General features: G+C 42.1%; 1 protein-coding gene across 2 annotated transcripts; it reads left to right on the plus strand.

Moving 5' to 3' along the window:
* Positions 1-167: 167 nt before the first annotated feature.
* Positions 168-8621, plus strand: LOC109877368 (ankyrin repeat and SOCS box protein 7). 2 transcript variants are annotated; one of them, XM_031816308.1, is made up of 6 exons: positions 168-479; positions 1394-1506; positions 1973-2077; positions 2195-2348; positions 4374-4979; positions 7004-8621. In XM_031816308.1, exons 3-6 carry the CDS (start codon positions 1991-1993, stop codon positions 7141-7143), a joined length of 987 nt encoding a protein of 328 aa, XP_031672168.1. In that variant the 5' UTR covers positions 168-479; positions 1394-1506; positions 1973-1990; the 3' UTR covers positions 7144-8621. The 2 variants fall into 2 exon arrangements, with proteins under 2 accessions (XP_031672168.1, XP_031672169.1); XM_031816309.1 differs by lacking the exon at positions 168-479 and adding an exon at positions 563-1057.
* Positions 8622-26166: the final 17545 nt, after the last annotated feature.

Here is a 26166-nt window from a genome sequence, read left to right on the forward strand (position 1 = left end):
GACTTGTAGTGCGATGTATAATGTACAGTTAAAACACTTTAAATGTTGTCGTACATCCTAACGTTTCTGGACCGAAAATGACCAATTTAGTCTATATTGTATTTAAAATATAAATTTGTAATTTTCTTTTTTAAAGTATTATCTTAATTTTAGGTTCTGGCTGTGTTGTGTACAGACAGTGCACCACGTGACTGAACACGGAAGTATAGCGTGCGATAACATTTAGTAGAAAATTGGGAAGGAGTTCACTCATTCTATTGTGTTAACAATGAGAAGAATTATAGCCATAGAAACCGTTGGCCTACTTTGTTAGAAATCGAGCTAAACAGACTGAAGTTCATAAAGTTTTGCAGAAGGATGCTGATTTGACAGCTCAAATTCCTCGCTCCTTGTGCCTGATTGGCTAAAACAAGCCCGTTGAAATTGGGGGTTCGCATCGGTGGAGAATGGCTAGCAAGCCTGCTAGCTTCTTATTTTAAGTAAGAATAATGCATTAATTCATCAAAGCTAGCTAACACCTACCTTGTGTAGTTGAAGTATGGTTGCCTTCTCGAGTCGTGCACATGTTCACGTAGCTATTAAATTGTTACAAATGTTTTAAAACTCTGAAATCCAATGCATTCCTAGTAGCTTGAAAAACTGGGTAACGATTTAGGCTAATTGCTAACCAGCAGTAGTTGATCGATTAATTTATTCCTTAAAAGGGAATTGTGTGTATATATAGCAATATATCAGCGCAGTGTACCGTAGTATCATGCCGTAGTTTGTGGGCATGTAGATATATAATTAAAATAAGTCAGAATGGAGTGGAACAAGTTGGGGTCGCAGTACTAGCTAGCTAACGTTAGCTAACTAGCTAAAATTCCATTGTTTGAGTACATAGTTAGCTAACTATTAGCTGGCCAATGGCTACTTGAATAACTAGGTTGCTGTGGATTATCTTTAATTAAACTTTGTCTGAAATGCATTGTCTAGTCTAGCTTTAAAGAACACCGCTATAGCTACAACATTGCCCTAATTTGGAAGACGAAAGGCAGCAGCCGACCTTCCAAAACAGGTAGCAATCTAACTGTTAGCAAGTAAGCTAGCTAACCACTACTAGTTAGCTTTTGTTTGTATCGTATTGTAAGCAATTAGCCTACTAGCTTGCTTGTTTTTACATTCAACGTTATCTAGGTATTTATAGCTATCATACCGCCATCCCATTTGGATAGAAGCTAGCTGCAGGTATAGCTAACATTACATTTATGTGAAATGTTTTAGCTATTCCCATTTCTCAGTTGCTGTCATAATGTTATGATTGTCAATGCAGTATGTTTTTTAATGCCTTCTATTGGGTAATATAAACTGATTAATGTGAATACTCATTAAATTGTCTTTGTTTTTTTTTCAGAGTCTGTGCTAGCCCACAATCCATTTGAGTGGAGTTCTTATCTGTCTGTCTTACTGTTGCGCAAGAGAGACACATGAAAATTGTCTTAACTACATAATCAACCTTGACAAAAGGTGAACATCTATCTGCTGCTGCTCAGTATGGAATACCATAGGGTCCATAAATTATACAAGTGTTATGCGCACCTAGAAGTGGTGCTGCGGTGGTCACCAACCCTGGTTCCTGCCAAGCATCAAATAGCCTACCTGTTTCAACTGATCACCGGAGCTGGTGACCACTGTGGTATAGTGCAGTGGGGACCCCTAGTTGTCTAACAGATTTTCTCTATTCCACCCAAGCACCCCTCAAGCACTTGGTTCGTTGAATGAGATGTGCTAGAACTAGAATGTGCAACGGCTTTTGATCCCAGCGGAACAGTTGGATTTAGAAAACCTGCTAATGTATAGTCAGCTGATTTATACCAATAACACAAATGTATCCATGACGATGTACTGTTATCAAAACGAAGGCCTAGCTATTTTTGACTAATAACCCAAATTAAGTGATGCAGCTTATGTGTTTACTGTCTCAACTCTCCAGACAGAGGACTAGGTGTGGATGACCCCTCCCCTTACGAGATGTAACAGGATGCTGAACCATCACTGTAGAAGGAACCCCGAGCTTCAAGAGGAGCTGCAGATACAGGCAAAGACACTTAATACCAAGACGGTCTACTCTACTGTTAGCATTTCCAACTGGTAAATGACTGCTTATGCTAAAGATGAATGCTAATGCTCTTGGTTTGTACTGTCTTTGCTCCAGGCTGCAGTGGCAGCGGGGGATGTGTACACTGTCAGGAAGATGCTGGAGCAAGGCTACTCTCCGAAGATCCGTGATGCCAACGGGTGGACCCTGCTCCACTTTTCCGCTGCCAAGGGGAAGGAGAGATGTGTCCGGGTCTTCCTGGAGCACGGAGGTGAATACGGGGGTCTGGGGTTTTGGTCCACAGGAGGTTGGGCGCACCTTAATTGGATAGGACGGGCTCCTACTAATGGCTGGAGCGGAGTCAGTGGAATTGTATCATACACATGGTTTCCATGTGTTGGATTCCATTTGCTCCGTTCCAGCCATTATTTATTTTTATGAGCCGTCCTCCCTTTAGCAGCCTCCTGTGCTGTTGTCACACGTTGAATGCAGTGTTCCTGCCTTCATTCTTTTTCCTTGGCAGAGCTCAAAAAGCCCCTGAGGTTATAGTCACGGCTAAATTGAAACCAATGGAGGTGAAGTGTCAGTAGAGATGGGTGGAAAGACTTTTCACAACTGGCCTGGTGACAAGGTCGGTGAAAGGATTTGTCAGAATCCATGTTCCCAAAGAAAAGGAGACTAGCAGAGGAAATGTTTGTCGCACATCAAGGGTCTGCCATATGATGCTACATGCATCCATTCAGTGGCTTTATATCAGTAATCTAATCACATATTTGTTCATAATGATTATCCTTTCACATGTGCTGTTTGAGATATATTTCATATTGGTGCACCATGACAGTGCAACCTGAATCAAACTCCACCTTTGAATTGTTGGTCTATAGATGGCAGTATATAACCATTCTGGAAATGGCAGCTGTTTATCTTCTCCACAGCTTCACTCCCAGGTCATTCTAACATGGTATATAGGCTGTAAGGTGAAGTTGCCCCTAGATGCTGATCTTGGTTCGGTTTGACATTTTCCCCACTAATGGTTAAGGTTAGGACTGGGGAGGGGGAAGCTCATCCTAGATTTGTAGCTAGAGGAAACTGTACCCTATAGCAGTTTAACATTATGCTTCTAGCAGAGTGAAAATCATGTTCATTTTGTGAAATGATGATGGAATAGTGTTGCAGTCATTTATAGTTTTTATTTAACACTATTAAAATGTGTACAGATTTAGATTCCATATCATGTGGATGCAGTGATCATTACATCAAGTCCAGAGGGCGCTGTAGACCAAGTCTCTCAGTAACTGTTTTCTCTGAGCTCATTGGACGAGTCAAGGGTTTATTTTGGATTATGCGCAGAAAAATTGAGGCTGTTGAAATGTATGCATAACCAACAGAGCAAGAGAGTCTTTTGTTACCCTTGACTTAATTGTCTAAAATAATTGAACGATACGCTAAAAAGAATCTCTTTGCTGGTCAGTCAAACAGCCTACCTAATGGATTTATGTTGGATAAGAGGGGAGTCATTTTTAACAAGGCTGTTTGAATGGAAAATTCCCCTCTGGATTTAGCCTAGGCCCTAGCAGACACTGCCGTGGTCATTACCTGCACTCTCGGCCTTGGCTAATTGAAATAGCAGGACTTTAACCCCTGACCCCGCTTTCACACTCTAATGTCTCACTGATGCTAATTGTTCTAATGCTCCAGCATCTGCCTGCCCACTCTTTCCTTTCACACCACAGCAGACTTTAAAGTGGCAATCAGCAGATGAAATAATAACACAGTGGAATCCCCGCTCCTGTTTTGGTAAAAAGCTGAGATGTGGGACTGTTGAACTGTAACCACCCTCGAAATCATAGACCGAGCAATGGATGCAAGGACTGACCGTCCGTCATATCAAAGTATAGTTTAAACAATTTTTTTAGGCTGTGTAGCGATTGTTTACATTTACCTTGTTTACAAACATTGGAGTAAAACAAGCTTATATTATTGGTTCTGATGAGGTATGATAGTTGAAATGCGCTCATGAGGCATAAGTTATATTCTTCAAAAATCAATGGAAACATATAATTAATTTAAGTTCAGAAATGGATGTAGTATTTGCAGATTGTCCCTTTAATGTTTTACGCAGCTGTCACTCAATAATCCATCCTCTTGTTTCTCCTCTCTCTCTCTCTCTCTCTCTCACACACATTGTTATTTGTTAGTGTTTTAACTGAATGTGCCATTTTCTGTTGTAATAAAGAGCCTGTAGAAGACAGTTCCCCTCACCCCCCCCCTTGTCCCCTGTCTATCTCCCCCGCAGCTGACCCCACAGTAAAGGACTTCATCGGCGGCTTCACGGCGCTCCACTATGCCGCCATGCACGGCCGTGCGCGCATCGCCCGCCTCATGCTGGAGTCGGACTTCCGCAGCGACATCATCAATGCCAAGAGCAACGATGGCTGGACGCCACTGCATGTGGCTGCCCACTATGGCCGCGACTCTTTCGTGCGGCTCCTCCTTGAGTTCCGCGCCGAGGTGGATCCCCTCAGCGACAAGGGCACCACGCCCCTCCAACTCGCTATCATCCGTGAGCGCTCCAGCTGCGTGAGAATCCTGCTGGACCACAGCGCCAACATCGACATTCAAAATGGCTTCCTGCTGCGCTACGCCGTCATCAAGGGGAATCATTCCTACTGTCGTATGTTCCTGCAGCGGGGTGCGGACACTAACCTGGGTCGCCTCGAGGACGGGCAGACCCCGTTGCACCTATCGGCACTAAGAGACGACGTGCTGTGTGCTCAGATGCTTTACAAGTACGGCGCCGACACCAACACAAGGAACTACGAGGGCCAGACTCCCGTGGCGGTGTCGTCGAGCATGTCTGGCATCAGCCGGCCCTGCCTGGACTTCCTACAGGAGGTCACCAGTAAGTCTTGGGAGGGGCACCGTCTGGGGACACTGGGCTGTTAGTAGTACTAGTAACGTATCGCTAGTGGATATAAACACTGCTTTTAATATAATGTCATGGCTTGACTGGGACTCAGCGTTTCCCCTAGACTGCTTTATCAGACAGGCAGAACGATGACGCCCTAAAATGAACATCCGAAGATGAGTTAAATATAATTGCCAATGTATCAATACAACTTAACATATTCGTTGTCAAAAACATTTGTGCACATCAGACCAGTAAAGTAAATGAGGGCTTTCTATGAACCTGAACAGAAACATGAAGTCAAAACAGGACCGGGCGATGGAAACGCTTCAAGTCTGTTTCAGGAAGTGTTGGAGCGAGATTGTAAGTTGAGAGGAGAAAAAGAACCTCCAGAAACATAGGGACAGGGAGCGTTGTCATGGTTTTATAATGACCAGTCTTCTGTTGGGGGTGTGGCACGATGTTACCTGAAGCAGAAATCATTTTGGAGAGGCACAATGCCCTGCTGCATTCCTCTGTGTTTCTCACTGAACTTTGATATGGAGATATCAAAGAGCTCTGGGCTGCTCCCAAATGGCACCCTATACTGTATATTCCCCATAGGGCTCTGGTCAAAAGTAGTGCACTATGTAGCGAATGGGGTGGCCATTTGGGACGAAGACCTGCTGTGCTATTTCAGACTGACAGCCATGTGAAGTCAGACCCCTCTATTCATTCAGACCATAGCAAATGATCAGGCAGATCACATATCCCCCCTTATTGATTACACTGACTACCTCAGTGGATGAACCCATCTGCTGCGGCTAGCAGGGCCTTGTTGAAGGATGAATGGCACCCAGCTCTTATGAAGCTCATTGTATATTATGCCATAGATGTGTGGTGTTTCCCGTAGGTTGTTTCTCAGGTGGGTTGGTTGGGGAGCAGAGCGTCGGCCCCCTAGCTACATCCAGTGCTGTCGCTGCCAACACTGACATCTCAACTAGATAGATGTAGAGAGATTAAATGGAAACCAGAATGTCTTTTTAAAAGTTGAAATACAACCAAACATTATTTCACACTTACCTTGGCTGAAGTTGGTTCACCAACACTGATATTTCACCTGTAGTCTATAAATGATTGTCTTGAAGCCTTTGGTTGTAAAGGAGAAGTGTGACTCATCTTCCATATGCTTTGTCTTTATTTAGACAATGTGGATGAAGGGGTAGCCTATAGTTGAAGAGTGGAGAAAGCACTACCACTGTGCCGCGCTGTCGCACCGGTTTGAGATTTTAGTTCAGTTTCACCTGGAGAAAGGAAAGGACCGCTTAGTTCTGGAGACTGCAGACACACAGAGAGGACAGTATGGTTGTGGTGACAGGGAGAGACGAGGACAGTATGGTTGTGGTGACGGAGAGAGACGAGGACAGTATGGTTGTGGTGACGGACGAGGACAGTGTGGTTGTGGTGACGGACGAGGACAGTGTGGTTGTGGTGACGGACGAGGACAGTGTGGTTGTGGTGCCAGGGAGAGAGGCCATCCAGCTGGGTTGGATCCTGCCCTTGTGTGAGGGCAGGATCTCTAGCCCCATTAGACTGAGAACACTCCAGAGCTAGCTTCCTGGATGCTAATAGATTCCTAAACATTTTTAAACTGCCAATGAGAGGGTGTTTGGCCTTGACCTGCCTGATAATTTGGGAAACATGTTTTGAAAGGCTCATTATTGTCCCATTTGAAGTGTGGAATAATCTAAAGTCACAGTGAGAGGGAGCTTACTGACCAGCTGCTTGTTTCAGTTTGAGTCAAACGTCATGAATCAAAGTGAAAGGAGCAAATTGGCACTAGACATGCTTGTCTGACTCACCCTGGCTCTCCTGTAACCGCGGGACGTCCAGTCTTCTGCTCACCTTGTACATCCTCAGTCTTTTGTGCAAGATTAGTTATCAACTTAACTTCAACCGTTATTTCTGTTCTTACTGTCCTGTTGTGGAAAAGGGCGATCTGCTTTGATCTCTTTAACAGATGTGTTGTATCTTTTCAGGACAACCCAGGACTTTGCAGGACATGTGTCGGATAAACATCCGGCATCACATAGGCCTCCAGAGCTTGACGTTTCTGGAGGACCTGCCCATTGCCAAGGTCATGAAAGACTACCTAAAACACAAGTTTGACAATGTGTGATGACAAGAGTTTTGTTTTTTATATACCACACGAACCAGGCAGACGGAGAACGTCGTTCTCTCCTTTCATCAGACTATGCAAGCATTGTGCTACCTTCCGTTGTCTGAAGCCTGGAGGAGGTGCAGGACCAGGTTTTTGTACAACCTCCAGAGGTCACTTTGTAACCTCAGTTAAACACGTAGCCGGATGGAGACGGAGTATCTTTCTCTCTCGACCGTGTTTCGATCCGCGTTAGCAGCATTACGTCTTTGGATGGACGACTGAATTGGATGGATGGGAACAGGTGGCAATGTTTCAAGTAGGGCTTTGTTTCAATCATGATGAATGGTTGATGAAGGGGTGCAGTCCTACTTCCTGTTGTGGAATAAAGCTTGTTTTGATAGAAATGAGATGACCGGCGTTTCGCTGCTGTCTTGTTACCCATAATGTATGTCACATGTCAGATTTCAGTCCACATCAAGCCAATGATTGTTTTTGTGGAGATGAAGTGTTCCGATTAGTTTTCATGAAGACGCCAACATTTCTTTGCTGTGGTAAATCTGGGCAAGTTGAGCACGGAGAGAGAAAGGTTTGTCAGACTGACTTTCTTTTTTTTGTGTGTAAAACTTGTTGCAGAATGGGTCAATCTTGTGATACAGCATTTGAAATAATCAGGTTATCAAAACCTCTTAATTATTCAAGTATTACAAAAGCTCAGTGTTGAGTTAACTCAAGCTTGAGTTGGCTAAAGTAGAGCTGTTTTGACCTGATTGATTGAAGGATTCACAAGTAAGTGATACTGAGGAGGGTTTTCAGTAGAGGGAAGGCCTGAGTTTCCCACATTTCCAGTAGGTGTTCACAAGATGAGTCATCCAGCACGGCTCGGTGAAGTCTGTCTGCAATGGTTACCATGTACAGACATAAACATCGTTTTAAAAAAACTATGTAAATAATTGTCATATGTACAGCAGATATTTTTCTAGAATTATTTAAGCGACGATCTCTTGTATTCTTAATGTATTTGGAGTTTGTTGGATGGTATTGTGTGCTGTTGATGTGACCCATGTGTTGGTTTTCTATGTGTATGCGTGTCTTTTAAGAGTTTTAGAAGATACGCACGTGTATTTTTGAAACAAAATATTTAGTTAAAATAATTTTTACTTTGTGGGAGATGGAACGGGTATTGGGTTAAGAATAAAATAAGTGAATTTGTGTTTAAATGTCAATGGCCCTGTTTTTAAATCATATTTGTTCACATTTGTGTTAAGATTTTTTCCCCATCACTTTGATTGTCACTGATATTAATGAATGGTGTTTCCATAGATTTTTGCATGATTTCAAAGACAGTATTTGCATAGTTTTTTGGCCAACATTTCAAAGTGATGTCTGCGTTGTAATTCTGAACAGACATAAAGAGGTGGTAGAGGTCTTCCTCTTGCTGATGCAATGTTTTGTTTAATTTGCATCTGGCCTGTGGTCAAACGGCAGTACTCTGCTCCCTACCTTAGATTTGATTTGGATTTGAATTATAAGCGCAGACTTTTCTAATTGACTTTGAATACTTTTCGACAGCACATTATGCTGTTGCAGAGACTTTAAAACAGGGGTCGGCAACAGGGCCGCGAGCCCTCAGGATTTTCCTTTTGGGTCAAAAAAGACAAAATCAACTGGAATTCAGCTAAAAACTAATTTAATTTAGGAAATCAGTTAAAGTATTTCCATAAATAAATGATCGTGTCTCAAGGTATGAAATTGTACTTGAAAATAACGATATCTTTGAGTTGCCTACCCCTACCTTAACCAACTGGTAGAAATGTTGGAATGCAGGTTGATCCTCCATCCTTAGTTAATGAAAGGAGTTTGTTTTTATTTATATATCTATATAATGTGTGTGTGTGTGTGTGTGTGTGTGTGTGTAGTACCAGTCAAAAGTTTGGACACACCTACTCATTCCAGGTCTGTGGGGCGACGCACAATTGGCCTAGCGTCGTCCGTCCGGGTTAGGGAGGGTTTGGCCGGTAGGGATATCCTTGTCTCACCGCGACTCCTGTGGCGGGCCGGGCACAGTGCGCGCTAACCAAGGTTGTCAGGTGCAAGGTGTTTCCTCCGACACATTGGTGTGGCTGACTTCCAGGTTGGATGCGCGCTGTGTTAAGAAGCAGTGTGGCTTGGTTGGGTTGTGTATCGGAAGACGCATGACTTTCAACCTTCGTCTCTCCCGAGCCCGTACGGGAGTTGTAGCGATGAGACAAGATAGTAGCTACTAAACAATTAGACACCACGAAACTGGGGAGAAAAAAGGGTAAAATGCATACCAGCTCTGCACACTTGGCATTCTCTCAGCCAGATTCATGGAATACATTTCAACAAGGCATTGCACTTTGCATTCTCTCAGCCAGATTCATGGAATACATTTCAACAAGGCATTGCACTTTGCATTCTCTCAGCCAGATTCATGGAATACATTTCAACAAGGCATTGCACTTTGCATTCTCTCAGCCAGATTCATGGAATACATTTCAACAAGGCATTGCACTTTGCATTCTCTCAGCCAGATTCATGGAATACATTTCAACAAGGCATTGCCTTGTTAATTTGTGGAATTTCTTCCCTTCATGTGTTTGAGCCAATCAGTTGTGTTGTGACAAGGTAGGGTTGGTATACAGAAGGTTTCTTCAAGTGCAGTTGCAAAAACTATCAAGCGCTATGATGAAACTGGCTCTCATGAGGACCGCCACAGGAAAGGAAGACCCAGAGTTACCTCTGCTGCAGAGGATAAGTTCTTTAGAGTTACGTGGAGGTGCTTTGCTGGTGATTTATTTAGAATTCAAGGCACACTTAATCAGAATGGCTACCACAGCATTCAGCAGCGATACGCCATCCTATATGTGTTGCGCTTAGTGGAACTCCTTCAAGACTGTTGGAAAAGCATTCCAGGTGAAGCTGGTTGAGAGAATGCCAAGCGTGTGCAAAGCTGTCATCAAGGCAAAGGGTGGCTACTTTGAAGAATCTCAAATATAAAATATATTTTGATTTAACACTTATTCCACAATGTAGAAAATAGTAAAATAAACTCTTGAATGAGTAGGTGTGTCTAAACGTTTGATTGGTACTGTATGTATGTGTGTATGTATATATATAACACCGCTTGCTATTGATCAGCATCATAGATATGGACAAGTGTTTTTCTAACCATCTGCCTGACAAGGAAAAACCATGGGCTGGGGTGTATTCATTATGCCGATTCTGTTGCAAAAAGGAACAATACGGGGAGGGACCAAGCTGAATTTGTCCAATAGAAACTCTGGTTTTCACTGTTTGGACTAATGACTACACCCCTGATATTTTAGCCCATAACTAGCGCCCCAAGGTTTTCCTGGCCAAGTCATGTAGTCAGGAAAAACTCTTGGGCCAAATCACAGAATTTAAGCTGACAGGTAGACTAATTCTAGAATTAGTTTTTAGTTCTGTCACTAGTTGTTCCTCCCACAACCACACTTCAGTTGCATTTCCTGTGGTTTAATGTCCTCTGTCTGATTTTGGATAAAAAAAACATTTTGTATGACAGACAGTTTATATACAGTGAGCAGAGAGAGAGATTGTTGTATGTGATTCACAGCATATCCTGGGTCTTGTTCATTAGGGCATGCAATGGAAAGTTTTTTAATATGATTTCTGACAGAAACCAAAAATGTGTGTTTCTTATTGGACAAGTCCAAGTAGTCCATCCCTGTTTGAGTCCATTTTCTTCAGTTTGGTACGTAATGAACACCACCCTGCATTGTGTGCCTCCACAAGCCTCGGGGGGGGGGGGGGGGGCAATAGACTCTGGGTCTTTACAGTCAGGGAACAGTTCCTACATGTCTTATGTTGTGTTGGGAGTAGGGTGTAGTTGTCACTGATCATGGGTCAGTTTTACATTTCGCCCAGTATTGGTTACGGTTAGGATTTGAAGAGCTGATCCTAGATCTGTACTTAGGGGAAACATCACCCCAAAGCAATATGTTGCAGGGCTAGGAGTTTTACCTGGACAATGGGATCTGACCAGGAAGATACCCAAGGCTCCTGAGTTTTTCCCAGCCAGGTTACATGGTTTATGGCCCTCAAACTCAACTCTGGACCTGGAAGCCAGTTCTACTGCTTTTTATTTCATTGTTCCCCTCTAATCATGGACTGATTTAGACCTGGGACACCAGGTGGGTGATTCCCCTCTAATCATGGACTGATTTAGACCTGGGACACCAGGTGGGTGATTCCCCTCTAATCATGGACTGATTTAGACCTGGGACACCAGGTGGGTGATTCCCCTCTAATCATGGACTGATTTAGACCTGGGACACCAGGTGGGTGATTCCCCTCTAATCATGGACTGATTTAGACCTGGGACACCAGGTGGGTGATTCCCCTCTAATCATGGACTGATTTAGACCTGGGACACCAGGTGGGTGATTCCCCTCTAATCATGGACTGATTTAGACCTGGGACACCAGGTGGGTGATTCCCCTCTAATCATGGACTGATTTAGACCTGGGACACCAGGTGGGTGATTCCCCTCTAATCATGGACTGATTTAGACCTGGGACACCAGGTGGGTGATTCCCCTCTAATCATGGACTGATTTAGACCTGGGACACCAGGTGGGTGATTCCCCTCTAATCATGGACTGATTTAGACCTGGGACACCAGGTGGGTGATTCCCCTCTAATCATGGACTGACTTAGACCTGGGACACCAGGTGGGGGATTCCCCTCTAATCATGGACTGATTTAGACCAGGTGGGTGCAATGAAGTATCAGGTAGAACAGAAAACCAGCAGGCTCTTGACATCGTAGGGTCAGAGTTGAATACCCTGGTCTATGGGATCTGACCAGGAAGATACCTAAAGCCCCCCCCGAGTTCTTCCCGGTCAGGAGAAACTACTGGTCCCTCCTATGTAGCTCTCTAATGGATATGTCTTCCACAACATCAACTACTGAATGTACATAATATGCAGATTTGTAAATGTAAAAATGTGTGAATAAACAAACGTCATAATATTCTAGTGGTTGTGTTGTCTCTGAAATGGGAGAGAGCCAGCTGATAGTACATTCATTTATAGACGGGTTTTGTAAATGTGAAATATCATTGATGATACTGTTTTTTTTGGGGGGGGGGGGGGCTATTTTAAGATGCCAGAAATGCACATTAATGCTACATGAAATCCTTGACTTTCTGTGTCTTGGAGATGTTTTGTTTTTATGTGCATTTGTATATAGAAGCATCTTTTGTCATTTTGACTATAGAATATGGCTCTACAGTGCAGCTTGTCAAGCTGTTTTCAACATGAAACATCAATGGAGAACAGAATTGCAGACGGGCATTTAGTAGATGGCAGAAGTGGTAATGTCTACTCAATCATGTATTTGTTGCTGTATCATGACCACCATCTCTTCCTGACTGTTTCCAGGCTGTAAGAGGAAGACATTGTGTCCTGTCTGTCATGTCTAAGCCTGTTTCAGGTGAGGATTTCCTACTGCTTCATTTCAGATTGTGTGTGTGTGTGTGCGCGTGTGTGTGCGTGTGTGTGTGCACACGCAAGAGGGGAGATTTATAATATCATCCCTTTCTATTTGACCACACATTCAAAGAAACAAGCAGATTATCAGAAACAACTCAATTCTAATAGCTGCATATATATTTCTAAGAGGGAACACCTGGAATTACACATCTTGGCATTATGTCAGCACTCTTTCCTGAGACATGAATCACTTACTTTATGACGGGTGTTTTTCGCCCTTCATAACCCCATTCCCTTGTTCTCCTTTTCTCCCAGAATGCTGTCTTAAATAAAGTGGTTTCTACTTTGGTCCCGCTGTCCTCGCGTCAGGACGCAGGCCAACATTGACTGGCGCGGGTGGCCTAATAGCATTTGTGATATATTTATGTCTAACTTTACCAAACATGGAGTACTATCGTTGATCAGATCACAGGTAGCATTACAGGATAACACAATGCCATCCCTCTTTAGCCAAGCAGGCCCACAGACAACAGGAACAATGCTGCCTTTGTAAGGAAACCTATACGGTCTGCAGGAAAACCTAGTGTCCTTGTCATGTCTACAAAATACTAATCCCTCTTTCCACTCCTCTGCTATCTCATGTCCTTTCTTCTTCCTGTTCTCTCTCCCTCCTCACCTCTTTCCTCTCTCTTCATTCTCTCTCCCTCCTCACCTCTTTCCTCTCTCTTCCCTCCCTCTCTCTCCCTCCTCACCTCTTTGCTCTCTCATTCCTCTCTCTCCCTCCTCACCTCTGCTCTTTCCCTCCCTCCCTCCCTCCCTCACCTCTCTTCTCTCTCCCTCCTCACCTCTTCCCTCTCTCTCCCTCCTCACCTCTTTCCTCCCTCCTTTCCTCTCTCTCCCTCCTCACATCTTTCCTCCTCTCTTCTCCTCTCAGGTAGGGTAACTCAGACTGTTCTTTACGCTCTTTGCTCCCTCTCTACCTCTGTGGAAAAGGAAAAACCCAGGAGATAAACACGAGTCTTTCTCCATGAGGCACTCTGCAAAACAGACTCACCGACAGATTTGTAGAAGTTCTATTGTCCTATCTTAGATAACAGATATTCAGAGCTGCTGCTAAAATCACTGTCCTCTGCAGCTCCAACACAGTCCTGTGTCCAGACCATTTCAGGACAAGTGTGCTAAGATGACCGTATGGGTTATCTCTTTACTGGAATACGTTATTACTTCCCACAAGCTTGACTCAATTCAGTGCCTTGCTTAGAGGATGAGACGTATGGACCATTCATTCACTAACATGCTCTGCTACTCTACAACAACAAATAAAAGAGTCAATTCAATGCAGAATTGACTGACTGTCTGACACAGAGATCTTTATTTTTTGCCATTAATCTTCTCAAGTAGGTATTTACAGCTATGAAAGAAAGCAAATACCATTACTGATTTCTCAATATCCCAAGTTGAACTGCAATTACGTGCTTCATCTCTGGTCTCCTAAGCCACTCCGATGTCTTGAATTCATTTCATCCGAGCATTTCTTTCCCTTGATTTCACCCTTTATTTTGTCTGTTACTTAATGTGATTACAAGCTTTAGGAGAAATCCAATATGTGATTTAGAAACAGGCCCCATTTACGTCCTGGAAGGGTGCCGACACGCCAGAGAGAGGAGGAGGAAGAGAATACAGTATGTTTATTGTGCCGCATGTTAGATCCTGGGAATAACACCCTTTTGGTTCAGCTTCCATTTTGGCCAGAACTGACAGCCGAATTCCTCTGAAATTTGATCCAATGGACATTTATTTATCAATATATAATAACAAAGCAGAGATCAGTTAACAAAGATGTTTGAGCAGAAGTGTAGCAGGGAGTCATAGGCTGACAGTTGTACACAGAAAAACCAGAAGTGTCTATATTGTCCTGTTGCTGCTTAGCTTTTCAACCCTTTAGTTTCTTTAACAATGTAAATACATTGTAAATAAGAATTTGTTGTTAAATAAAATCCATAAGTAAAAGGTGTTGAAGCTGACATCTGTGAAACAGCACCACTCCTCACACAGCACGTTCCTTTGTGGTTTTGTTCTGATGTTGAAACTTAGAGTAGCATCCAGCACCATGCATGTTTGTTATTGCAGTATATACGGATGTGGCAGTTTCACCGTACATATCCCATCCAGCTTTAAGTAACGTTTTGCAAAATCAACATATAGAGTTGATTATCTTTTAACACTGTAGGGTGTAAACTTCAATTAGTAGTAAGCCTAGATGCAATTGTAGTTTATGTAGAAAAGGTTGTAGTAGTCCTAGTCGTGTATAGTCTAATCTGTAACCTACAGTATTATAGTAGTTGGTGGTGGTGAAAACCACCATCCTCTCTTTCCCTTAGTTAGCGTCGACACTTTGTCCCTTTCAGCTGTGTAGAAAGGAAGTCATTACGCAGTCAGCACACTTACTCAGTGTATCTTATCTGTTTTTAACTTGTTAAATCCTCTTAACAGAACGACAGGAGAATGCCTAGTTCAGGGCCTACGTGCTGTGGAGTCGGTCTCGATGAATGAAACGCACACTCGTATTCCAGGAAATGAGACAGCATTCCGCAGAGGTGCAGGATTGGCCCTTTTCCATATTGGTCGTTCTCAAGGGACTCTTTATCTTATTGCCTCAATCCAGGAGACATCAGAGTATCAACTGGGTCAGTGATGTGACATCGGGCCGCCCCGCGCTGCTCTGTCGCAAGTTCGCAAAAACAAAGAGTCCCTTCTTGACGGCCACTGTTCCTCTGTTACGGTAAGCAGCTGTTAGGGGCTACATTTTTTCTCAAGTCTTCATTTGGTCGGTGAAAGCTCCCGGCTTGACAGACAGATGCACAGGTTACTGGGGCAGAACGGAGGAGCGAGAGAGGCCAGGGAAGGAATGCCCTCCTGCTGGGACATTCTCACATGAGAGCCTTGACACTGCCCAACCCTGTCCCAGTCCAACCCAGGCCTGCTCAGGTTCAGGTTCAGCTTGACCTAATCCTAGAACCAGACCCGGACATTCATGTTCATAGACAGGAGTTGTTTTAATTTGCATTGACCTCTATCCAGGTATTTTTTTATTTACAATCTTCCGTCTTGAGAATGAACCATAGTTGTTAATGGGTGTAGTTCAGTGGTCTGTAAAGGTGCAGCAAACCAGGAGGTGGAGTCGGCTCTGGATAACATGCAGTAGCATAACAAATAGTGTACAAATGTCTTCCCTTTAGAAGAACAATGCTAAGCGTTTCACTGAAAGTAGATAATACAAGTAGTATCACTTGTTAATACACATTTAAAATAATCGTCTGAAGAAGAGTGGTGGGAGGGGGAGGTTTAAACCATTAACATCTACCCCTCAGTAGTCTACAGGTGCACCTCCAGCAGCCAGAGAACCATAAGGCTGAGTGGCCTGTCATTAACAGGGGGAGACAGACCTCCCGTCCTGGGCACACAGATGTGTGATTCCAACTGGCACTGGGCCCCCGGTGATACGATGTTAACGGTCGCTGTGTAATGAGAAGGTCAACTGCTCGCACTAAAATAATTAACTGTAAACAGCTTAAGTCAATTAAGAAAATAGCTGAGTGCTTTCAATTGAATAACACTTTTGTTCCAGAGGGGATTCCTTTGTTTTGGTGGCTTATTATGGAGTCATTTTCCCCCTCCTTTATTCTTCCATTTTTCTCGATCTCTCTTTCAATTTTTTTCCATCATAGTGGACCAATCATAACCTTGATACATGAAGTCCTCTGAAGGAGAATTCAGCTGTTGACATCAACAGTCAGTGCATTCAGAAAGTATTCAGACCTCTTCCCTTTTTCCACATTTTATGTTACAGCCTTATTCTAAAATGTAGTAAATAAAATAAATCTAAATCAATCTACACACAATACCCCACAATGACATGGGGGGGGGGGGGGGCACTGAACTAACACAAAAACAACCCTTTAATACAGTTGAGGGTTTGCTTAATTATCTCGACCACAATCCAACCCCGTTTAACTCCTGCCTCTTGACCGCAGGAACCAGTTTCTCCACCTAATGGAACAAAAACAACTGTTTTCCTGTGAGAGGGGAAGTAAATAGAGGGGACACAACAGAGGTAGAAGTAGTGGCATACGCTGAGACTTGTCCCGGCTTCCTCTGGGCACAAATGGCCCTGTTCAATCAAGGATCATTTGCTGTGTGCGATGTAACAATGCTTTGTGCATGTGTTTCAAATCAAGTGTTTCCACTGGCATTCCTGTCTTCGTCTCTTGACCTCCTCTCCACGAGAACTCTCCCCTTCTCCTTTTCTATCCCTCTCTGAGTAATAGAATGTGATTTCCCCAATTCCTATTGAAGAGAAAACCTGACGGGTTCTTTTTTAGCTCTCCTCTGAGTTTCCCATGCTGGGCCAAGTGCTTTTATTCATGCTTTCTCCTACTTTTAGATGACATCTATTTGCAAGCCCCTACATTCCTACACAGAAAAATACATGTGCTTGATTATTCCCCTGTCCGCACAAGTGTGTTTTGTTTTGACTCGCCAAGCGGGCCCTGACTAAATACCCAGTGACATTAAAATGAGGTAGAGGTAGAGGGGGAGAGAGACAGGTAGAGGGGGAGAGAGACAGGTAGAGGGGGAGAGAGACAGGTAGAGGGGGAGAGAGGGAGGGAGAGAGGTAGAGGGGGAGAGAGGGAGGTAGAGGGGGAGAGAGACAGGTAGAGGGGGAGAGAGAGAGGTAGAGGGAGAGAGGTAGAGGGGGAGAGAGACAGGTAGAGGGGGAGAGAGGGAGGGAGAGAGGTAGAGGGGGAGAGAGACAGGTAGAGGGGGAGAGAGGGAAAGAAAGATAGGGGGAAGAGAGATACAATCCAGAACAAAAAGAGGGAGAGAGAGAGTAAGAGCGAGAGATGGAGAGAGTTAAGCAAGAGAAAGCGCAAAAGAAAGAGAGAAAGAGGGAGGGAGAAAGAGAGGGAGGGAAGGAAGGAGAGTTGGATGGCTGTCAGCTGAGTCCTGGGAGCTGTATGACCGGTCAGACAGACCACACTACGAGCAATTATCCAGGACACTCACTCATGCAAGCAGAACGCTTCTTGCTGCACAGCCGGGCAAGGAGAACAGGCCGGCCATACTTGATGCTGAACCAGCCCCTGAGATAGCCCTGGTTTGGGGTTTCCACAATCCACACAAAAGGGCGTATTGATTCCGGATGCATATGGAAAAAACCCAGTGTTTTCTTGATGGAACAGAGTGTTTCTAGTAGCCTCTGAGATATACCAACATGGAAGGGGAGAGAAGTTAATATGGTGCTCTGGGATTTTGAAGTGTGGCTACGCTATTAAGGCATAGTGTTTCCCAGCAGTAATTGACACCCGTGAGTGTGAGTTGTGTGTGTGTGCGCGTGTGTGTGTCTTCCTAAAACAGTTCCACATTAAATAAGTGTAGGCCGTCATTGTAAATAACAATTTGTTCTTAACTGACTTGCCTAGTTAAATAAAGGTTAAATAAAAAAATTATGAAAAAAATATAAATGATTATTCACTATTAAACCCTGGTATGACTTGGTATTTGAGTACTCCGACAGAGGTAGAACATCTAAAAGGTTAACTCTCTTGTTTTTCACAGAGGACATTTCCTTCCCCTCGGGACGTGGCCCATAAGTGAATATTGTGTTTGCTGTACCAGCTCTTTCTACTTGATCTTCATCTCATTTTACACTGCAAAGCTCTGTGCTTTGATCTGCTGAGTTGTCACAGGCAATGTTTGCAGCCCAAAGGGCACCCTATTCCCTAGATAGTGGGCCCTGGATCAAAGTAGTGCACTATATATGGAATAGGATGCCATTGGGGATGCAGACAATGCCTGTTGTTTTATTTATCAGGTTGTCTTGCTCTTTACACAGCTGTTGGTTTGATAGCTAGCTGTATATTAAATCGAGTCATGCTTTATTCAGGATGGAGATACACCAAAGTGTAAATCATTTGTAGGCAATTGTGTTTAAAGACCCGGGTTGTAAAGACAAAGTCTGGCAGACATTTAGCCTGTTGGTGCCATCTGATTCCACTGTGTGAACGCAGCCTGTCTTGACATGAGGATCTTTTTGTTTTAATTAGTGGCTGCTTATTATGGTCTTGGTGCTGTACTGGTTCTGAAGTATTTATTGGGTATTTACTTACAACAATACCTACATTTGTTTTCCACAGTGTCAGCAACTATAGTACTCACTGTTCCCGTGTCATTGTAATCCAATCATCCACTTGAGGTGTGTGGTTGACTGAATTATATTCATAGTTATAGTTCGCATTTATGGTTTATAAATGAAGAACCAAGAGGCAGGTTCTTGACACGCACAATAGAAGCTGTCACGTAAAATACATTAAGAGTATCTCTCTCTCTATCACTCTCTCTATCTCTCTCTATCACTCTCTATATCTCTCTCTATCTCTATCACTCTCTATATCTCTCTCTATCTCTCTCTCTCTATCACTCTCTATATCTCTCTCTATCTTTATATCTCTCTCTCTCTATCACTCTCTATATCTCTCTCTATCTCTCTATCACTCTCTATATCTCTCTCTATCTCTCTCTATCACTCTCTATATCTCTCTCTATCTTTATATCTCTCTCTATCTCTATATATATCTAACTCTCTCATGGCTCTGCCACAAGAGAAGGTCATTCCGTGCTTCTACACCTGCATTGCTTGCTGTTTGGGGTTTTAGGCTGGGTTTCTGTACAGCACTTTGAGATATCAGCTGAAGTATGAAGGGCTATATAAATACATTTGATTTGATTTGATCCCGGTGAAGATTGGGGTCTAACTTGAATGACATCATGAGATCTCTGTCTCTCTGTACCTTTCTAAATGGTCCTAACCTGACAGAAGATCCGTGAGGAGAAAGGAAGATGATTATTTAACAACCCACAGATTCCCCTGGAAGTGTGTCAACGGCCCATCAACATTTTATTATCCTTAATTCCAAAACCCCACAAGACTCGGGTTAGGGTTTCATCTCATAATATTGCATAACTACTCTCCTCTTACACCACTTTTCTCTTCTTTAATAACCAACATTCATTTACCTTTTCATTATGCTCTTGGGGGTAATAATTTAGACCGATTACAAACGTAGCCTTGTTGGTGTAATGACAATGTCAGGCACACTAAAGATGCTTTGTTCCACAGAACTGGTGTTGCTAATAAAAAGCACTCCCTCGTTCCCTAGTGTCCCCCACTCCGTGGCCCTCTACCCCTCGATCCCTAGTGTCCCCCACTCCGTGACCCTCCCAGGGCCAAAAGGGAGATGTAAACATTGTTCGGTCATTCAATCCTTCACATTAGGGCCAGTGCTTTTGACAAGAAGCCTTGCATCTCAGGGACAAAGCGGACCACGTTCTTCTCTCTCCCCCGAGCGGGGACGTTGGTTCTGACTTCTACCTCATCTGTGATACACTATATCCCAGGCTGCATTTCACCTCAAACAGTCAGCCACTGTAGCCACCAAGCAAGAAGACAAACTTAGCGAAAAAGCAAGCCGCACTCCATTGCTGAAAGATGGAGGGGATGGTACAACAATTATTAGATAGTTTGTTAACTCGCACTAAACAGTTTTTTAAGTTATGATTTTTATTTAGCTTATGCATTTCACCCAAACCACCTGTGGCCACCAAGCAAGATACACTTAGATAAAAGATAAAGGGGAATAGTAAAATACTGTTATTGTAGCCTATTGTTTGTTGCCTGTAAATTGTGAATATGATTTCAAATTGTGGAAAGCATTGTCTATGGGTCCATTACTGCTTCCCTAACTCTCTACCATGGTTAGTAACAATTTCATTAAGGTTCTGCATATAAGCTGCTTGTAAAACATAGTTGTACTGTTTCCTCAGCATTTGTAAACTGTTTGTAAACGATCATATTGTGTATGGCCATGTCTAACATCACTTAAGATAATTATCAATTACCAGCTAGTCATCAGCAGTGGTCAAATGTAGACATTTTCCTCTTAAGAATGAGAGACAGCAGAACTTAAATTCAGTACATTTCTGTTCAAGTGCACCACAGAAAAGCAACCAAAACAACCACTTGTTATGACAGTCCTATATCAATTTAAAACTATTTCAGATTCAACACCTGGTTCTTAGTGGGTTTTCTCATAATTCATTTTAACTTTTTTTTGGGGGGGGGGACTGTCACTGCAAATGGCAATTGTTAAAACCAACACTTTAAGTACAGTATAGTGGAAATGACATATCATAGTGTTGTGTTTTAGATGCCTATCCCACAGGAGGGGAGAACGGTTCATAATAATGGCCGGAACGGCCTTAATCATGTGATTTGATCAATTCTTTTTTATAAAATGTCCTTTTGTCCTTCTATAAACTATGTAACACCTTGACATATCTCAAGGCTTCGCATGAAATTACCAAGTGAATCATCAAATGAAAAAAATAATGAAGAGAGAGTGTAGACTCACCAGAGTGCAGACTCACCAGAGTGTAGACTCACCAGAGTGCAGACTCACCAGTGTAGACTCACCAGTGTAGACTCACCAGAGTGCAGACTCACCAGAGTGTAGACTCACCAGTGTAGACTCACCTGAGTGCAGACTCACCAGAGTGCAGACTCACCAGAGTGCAGACTCACCAGAGTGCAGACTCACCAGAGTGTAGACTCACCAGAGTGCAGACTCACCAGAGTGTAGACTCACCAGAGTGTAGACTCACCAGAGTGCAGACTCACCAGAGTGCAGACTCACCAGAGTGCAGACTCACCAGAGTGCAGACTCACAATAGCCCGCTTTCAATGAACATTTGACCCAGTAAGAAGTTGTCATGGGTGTTGCATTTTTTATGGTGTTTTTTATAATGGGGTAACACCAGTGACATGACATTGAGGAACGGCTATTCCCTGTCAAATATTGATATTATTCAGTTGATATTTTAGTTTTTAAAGTAATCCACTAAGTAACTATAATAATTTCCTTTGTATTATGATATATATTCTTTTACAAATAATATGCCACTAAACCACGACTTCTTATCCAAGGGACAAGCCTTTGTTTTACAATATATAAATACAATTACATGGTGGATGAAGAAATAAAACACTTAAATGAAAACAAAAACTGATAGAGTTTGTGTCATTATCTGAAGTTCTGAAGAGGTTTTCCTGGTGGTTAAGGTGAGGGACAGGAAAGACAACATAATAATAATAATGACAACAATAATAATAATAATGACAACAATAATAATAATAATAATAATAATGACAACAATAATAATAATAATAATAATGACAACAACAATAATAATAATAATGACCAATAATAATAATGACAATAATAACAACAATAATAATAATAATGACCAATAATAATAATGACAACAATAATAATAATAATGACAACAATAATAATAATGACAACAATAATAATAATGACAACAATAATAATAATAACAATAATAATAATGACAATAATAATAATAATAATAACAATAATAATAATAAAATAATAATAATAACAATAATAACAATAATAACAATAATAATAATAACAATAATAATAATAACAATAATAATAATAACAATAATAATAATAATAACAATAATAATAATGACAACAATAATAATAATAACAATAATAATAATAATGACAACAATAATAATAACATGTTGATGGGTGCTTATATTTGTCCTATTTCACACATTTACTAGTGTGTCTTAATTATTCATGTATTTATCTTACTATGTATTCGTCTGTCTGGTCTGGTCTGGTCTGGTCTGGTCTGGTCTGTCTGTCCTGTCTGTCTGTCTGTCTGTCTGTCTGTCTGTCTGTCTGTCGATAATGTATTGTGTTGACTGTTCTGCTGAAGACACTAGCACCGTACACACTCAAGTTGTACAACTGATGTTCAATGCATTTGGGCACAACGGTTGTGATACGACAGTCAGTTTTTCAGCAGAAAGTGATTAGACAACCTTTGCGTGTGACAACACACAACGACAACGCACTAAGGTTGTGTGAACTTGTGTGTGCAGGCAAACTCTCCGTGATTTATTTCTCTATGGATTATTACCACTTTATAATGGAAGTTTGTTTTGGAAGAGAAAAGGAAACGTGTTTCTGGAGGGGCGGTGGCATGTACCAGTCAGAACTATTAGCTGACTGCATGAGTTGGAATTGCGAGGCGATGCTGTGAATATGACACAGCTTTATGTCTTATCAATGCTTTATACCTCACAAGGGACAGAGTTAATCCGTTGTGTATGTTTTCAGAGAGCGGATAGTGAAGATAAATATTTTAGGTGTCAAGAGCTATCTCTCTAGTGTGTTTGTGCTAACATTCCACTCCTTGCCACTCCTTGCGTCAAACATAGCAATGGTACAGAGTAAAAGGAGTAGAATGTTAGCACAAAACATGTTCTGGATTTCAGGCTACTACCTCACATTGTCAGAGTTAATGTTAAACATATAGTTGAATGTATAGGTGGGCTTGGGGATTGGTTATCGTGGTGAAATTCACTAAAGCCTTTTGAGCCTTTCGTTGACAGCGTTCAACACCATTACCACGATTACCACAGATAGACATACGGTAGCATTTCAATTTAAATTGCCATAAAATGCAGTTATATTTCAAATAGTTGTACAACTTTTTTTAATCATCTGAATTCAAATGGAATTTAACTTGGAAACAATTTTGTCATACATTTTTCATTGGTCCACTTTTTGATAAAGTCCCACAAAATGATGACTTTCAACATTCACATTTTCAAGATACTGTATATGGCTTTCAGTCTTCCGATGCTTCATATAATCTACACGTTTGCTCTGGAACTGACAAAATAATTCAAGATGATTTGCTTCTGTATATTTGTCTATTTGATCCATTTTATACTTCTTGGCCAGGTCTACCTTGCAAAATAGGTCTTCTGACATCAATTGTGAATTCCTGGTTAAATAAATGTTAAATATACAGTATATATATATATATATATATATATTTCTTTTTTAAATAAAAATGTAGTCAATTCAATCTAAAGTGCACCTGGTGTGTAAATAAGGTGTACATAAAATCTCTCTCCACTGCACTATACTGTAGAATGGTCAAACTGGCTCTGGACTGGTGATATGTCATCAAGTGGGAAAGTAATCTACAGACGGAGAGAAACGACGATGATGGATTCTATATCTAAGCTTCCTTTGTTTCACGGTGTTCCTCAATGAGCTTGCAAATTGCTCTGATCTTAAACACAAAGCGCTCTCTTAACTGACTGGATAAGCGGCCCGGCGGGACCCCAGCAGGACGATGTGAATCGGTGAGAAACGACAGAGGATAAGAATCTCTTCCCTACATCAAAGGCTGAGTCACCTCTTTCATTCATGTCTCCTCTCTTAGAAAAAAATTGTTTGACTGTCCTCATAGGAGAACCCTTTGTAGAACCCTTTTTGCTTCCTGGTAGAACCCTTTTGGGTTCATGTAGGACCCTTTCCACAGAGGGTTCTACATGGAACCCAAAAGGGTTCTATGGGGAACCAAAAAGGGTTCTCCTGTGGGGACTGAGTTTTGCCTCTGTTGTATCATATCTGCTGTAGTATCATATCTGCTGTTGTATCATATCTGCTGTAGTATCATATCTGCTGTTGTATCATATCTGCTGTAGTATCATATCTGCTGTTGTATCATATCTGCTGTTGTATCATATCTGCTGTTGTATCATATCTGCTGTAGTATCATATCTGCTGTTGTATCATATCTGCTGTAGTATCATATCTGCTGTAGTATCATATCTGCTGTAGTATCATATCTGCTGTAGTATCATATCTGCTGTTGTATCATATCTGCTGTAGTATCATATCTGCTGTTGTATCATATCTGCTGTAGTATCATATCTGCTGTTGTATCATATCTGCTGTTGTATCATATCTGCTGTTGTAATTTGGACACAATCTCCCATGAATTAAAGTTAGAATCCTTAATTGAAACAATAACAAAGTGCCCTCCCCGCCCGTTTGGCTAGGGGATGGGGCTGGAGAAATTCATAGACAGAGCTGCCCGTTTGGCTAGGGGATGGGGCTGGAGAAATTCATAGACAGAGCTGCCCGTTTGGCTAGGGGATGGGGCTGGAGAAATTCATAGACAGAGCTGCCCGTTTGGCTAGGGGATGGGGCTGGAGAAATTCATAGACAGAGCTGCCCGTTTGGCTAGGGGATGGGGCTGGAGAAATTCATAGACAGAGCTGCCCGTTTGGCTAGGGGATGGGGCTGGAGAAATTCATAGACAGAGCTGCCCGTTTGGCTAGGGGATGGGGCTGGAGAAATTCATAGACAGAGCTGCCCGTTTGGCTAGGGGATGGGGCTGGAGAAATTCATAGACAGAGCTATGGATGCAAGGACTGACAATCCATTATAACAAATGTATAATATTAACGTATTCATGTTTTGAGGCTATACAGTGTTTGTTTACATTTATGTTGTTTACAAACATTGGAATAAAAAAGCATATATTTTAGGTTCAGATTAGGTACAACCTTTGAACTAAGATCATGAGGCATTTATCAGTTATATTTTTGAAGAGATAATGGGTAAATATAATTTATTTATGTCCAAAAATGAATGTAGTGTAGCAATTTAGATCTCTATCTTTAAGGTTATATATACTCAGTAACAATTCCTGATCAAGTGCATGTTCTACAGTCTTTGGGCTAATCCCAAATTGACCCATATACCCGGTGCCCAATACACTTGATCTGAGGGGATTGGACAGGTGTAAGCAATATGGTAATAGCACTATTTGCATTTAGGGAAGCACATCTTCAGAATTACAGATGATCAGAATTACAGATAACAGTATATTACTTCACACAGTAAAATGTACCCTGTAAAGTTTAATATGAGTGGTTTGTATTTCTAATTCCATGGAATTAGAATGACTTAGTAAATAATAATTTTTTGTAATTTAGCAGACACTCATATGCAGAGCAATTTACAGTAGCAATTAGTGTTAAATACAATGCAGATTGGCAGATTTTTTTTTCACCTAGTTGGCTCCGGGGATTCAAACCAGCAACTTTTCGATTACTGGCCCGACACTCTTAACAGCTAGGCTACTTGCAGTGTACCCAGTTTGACACTTGATCTTGCCTTCTGTATTAAATACGATGTCATTGTATGTTCATGGTGGATTCTACTCTCTGCACTATTAGGATGTTGTGCGTCTGTTCCGGCCCAGAGATGTCAGTCAGGTTCATTGTTAACGGAGTATCATAGAAGTTATACAACGTCCTTTAGAAATCACATCATCACATAATAACTTCACACACTATGGCAGTTTATCGTCAAACAATAGGAGAAGCTGATAGCAGGTTCTGTGGGATAGCAGCTCATCATGTATGGGACTTAATATGCCTCTAAAATGGCACCCTATTCCCTTTATAGTGCACTATTTTTTACCAGGGGCACATTGTCCTCTGGATAAAACTAGTACACTATAAAGTGAATGGGGTGCTTTTTGGGACGCAGTTTCATCTATGACCTGAACTATGGGCTCCA

Source organism: Oncorhynchus kisutch, unplaced genomic scaffold (assembly GCF_002021735.2).
Source record: "Oncorhynchus kisutch isolate 150728-3 unplaced genomic scaffold, Okis_V2 scaffold774, whole genome shotgun sequence".
NCBI lineage: Eukaryota > Metazoa > Chordata > Actinopteri > Salmoniformes > Salmonidae > Oncorhynchus > Oncorhynchus kisutch.

Bases quoted from the DNA above. Each gene is read 5' to 3' on its own strand.
- LOC109877368 (XM_031816308.1), top strand. From the start codon at position 1,991: ATGACCCCTCCCCTTACGAGATGTAACAGGATGCTGAACCATCACTGT. The intron at 2,349-4,373 runs GTGAATACGGGG...TCTCCCCCGCAG, and splicing joins GGTCTTCCTGGAGCACGGAG to CTGACCCCACAGTAAAGGAC. The intron at 4,980-7,003 runs GTAAGTCTTGGG...GTATCTTTTCAG, and splicing joins CTTCCTACAGGAGGTCACCA to GACAACCCAGGACTTTGCAG.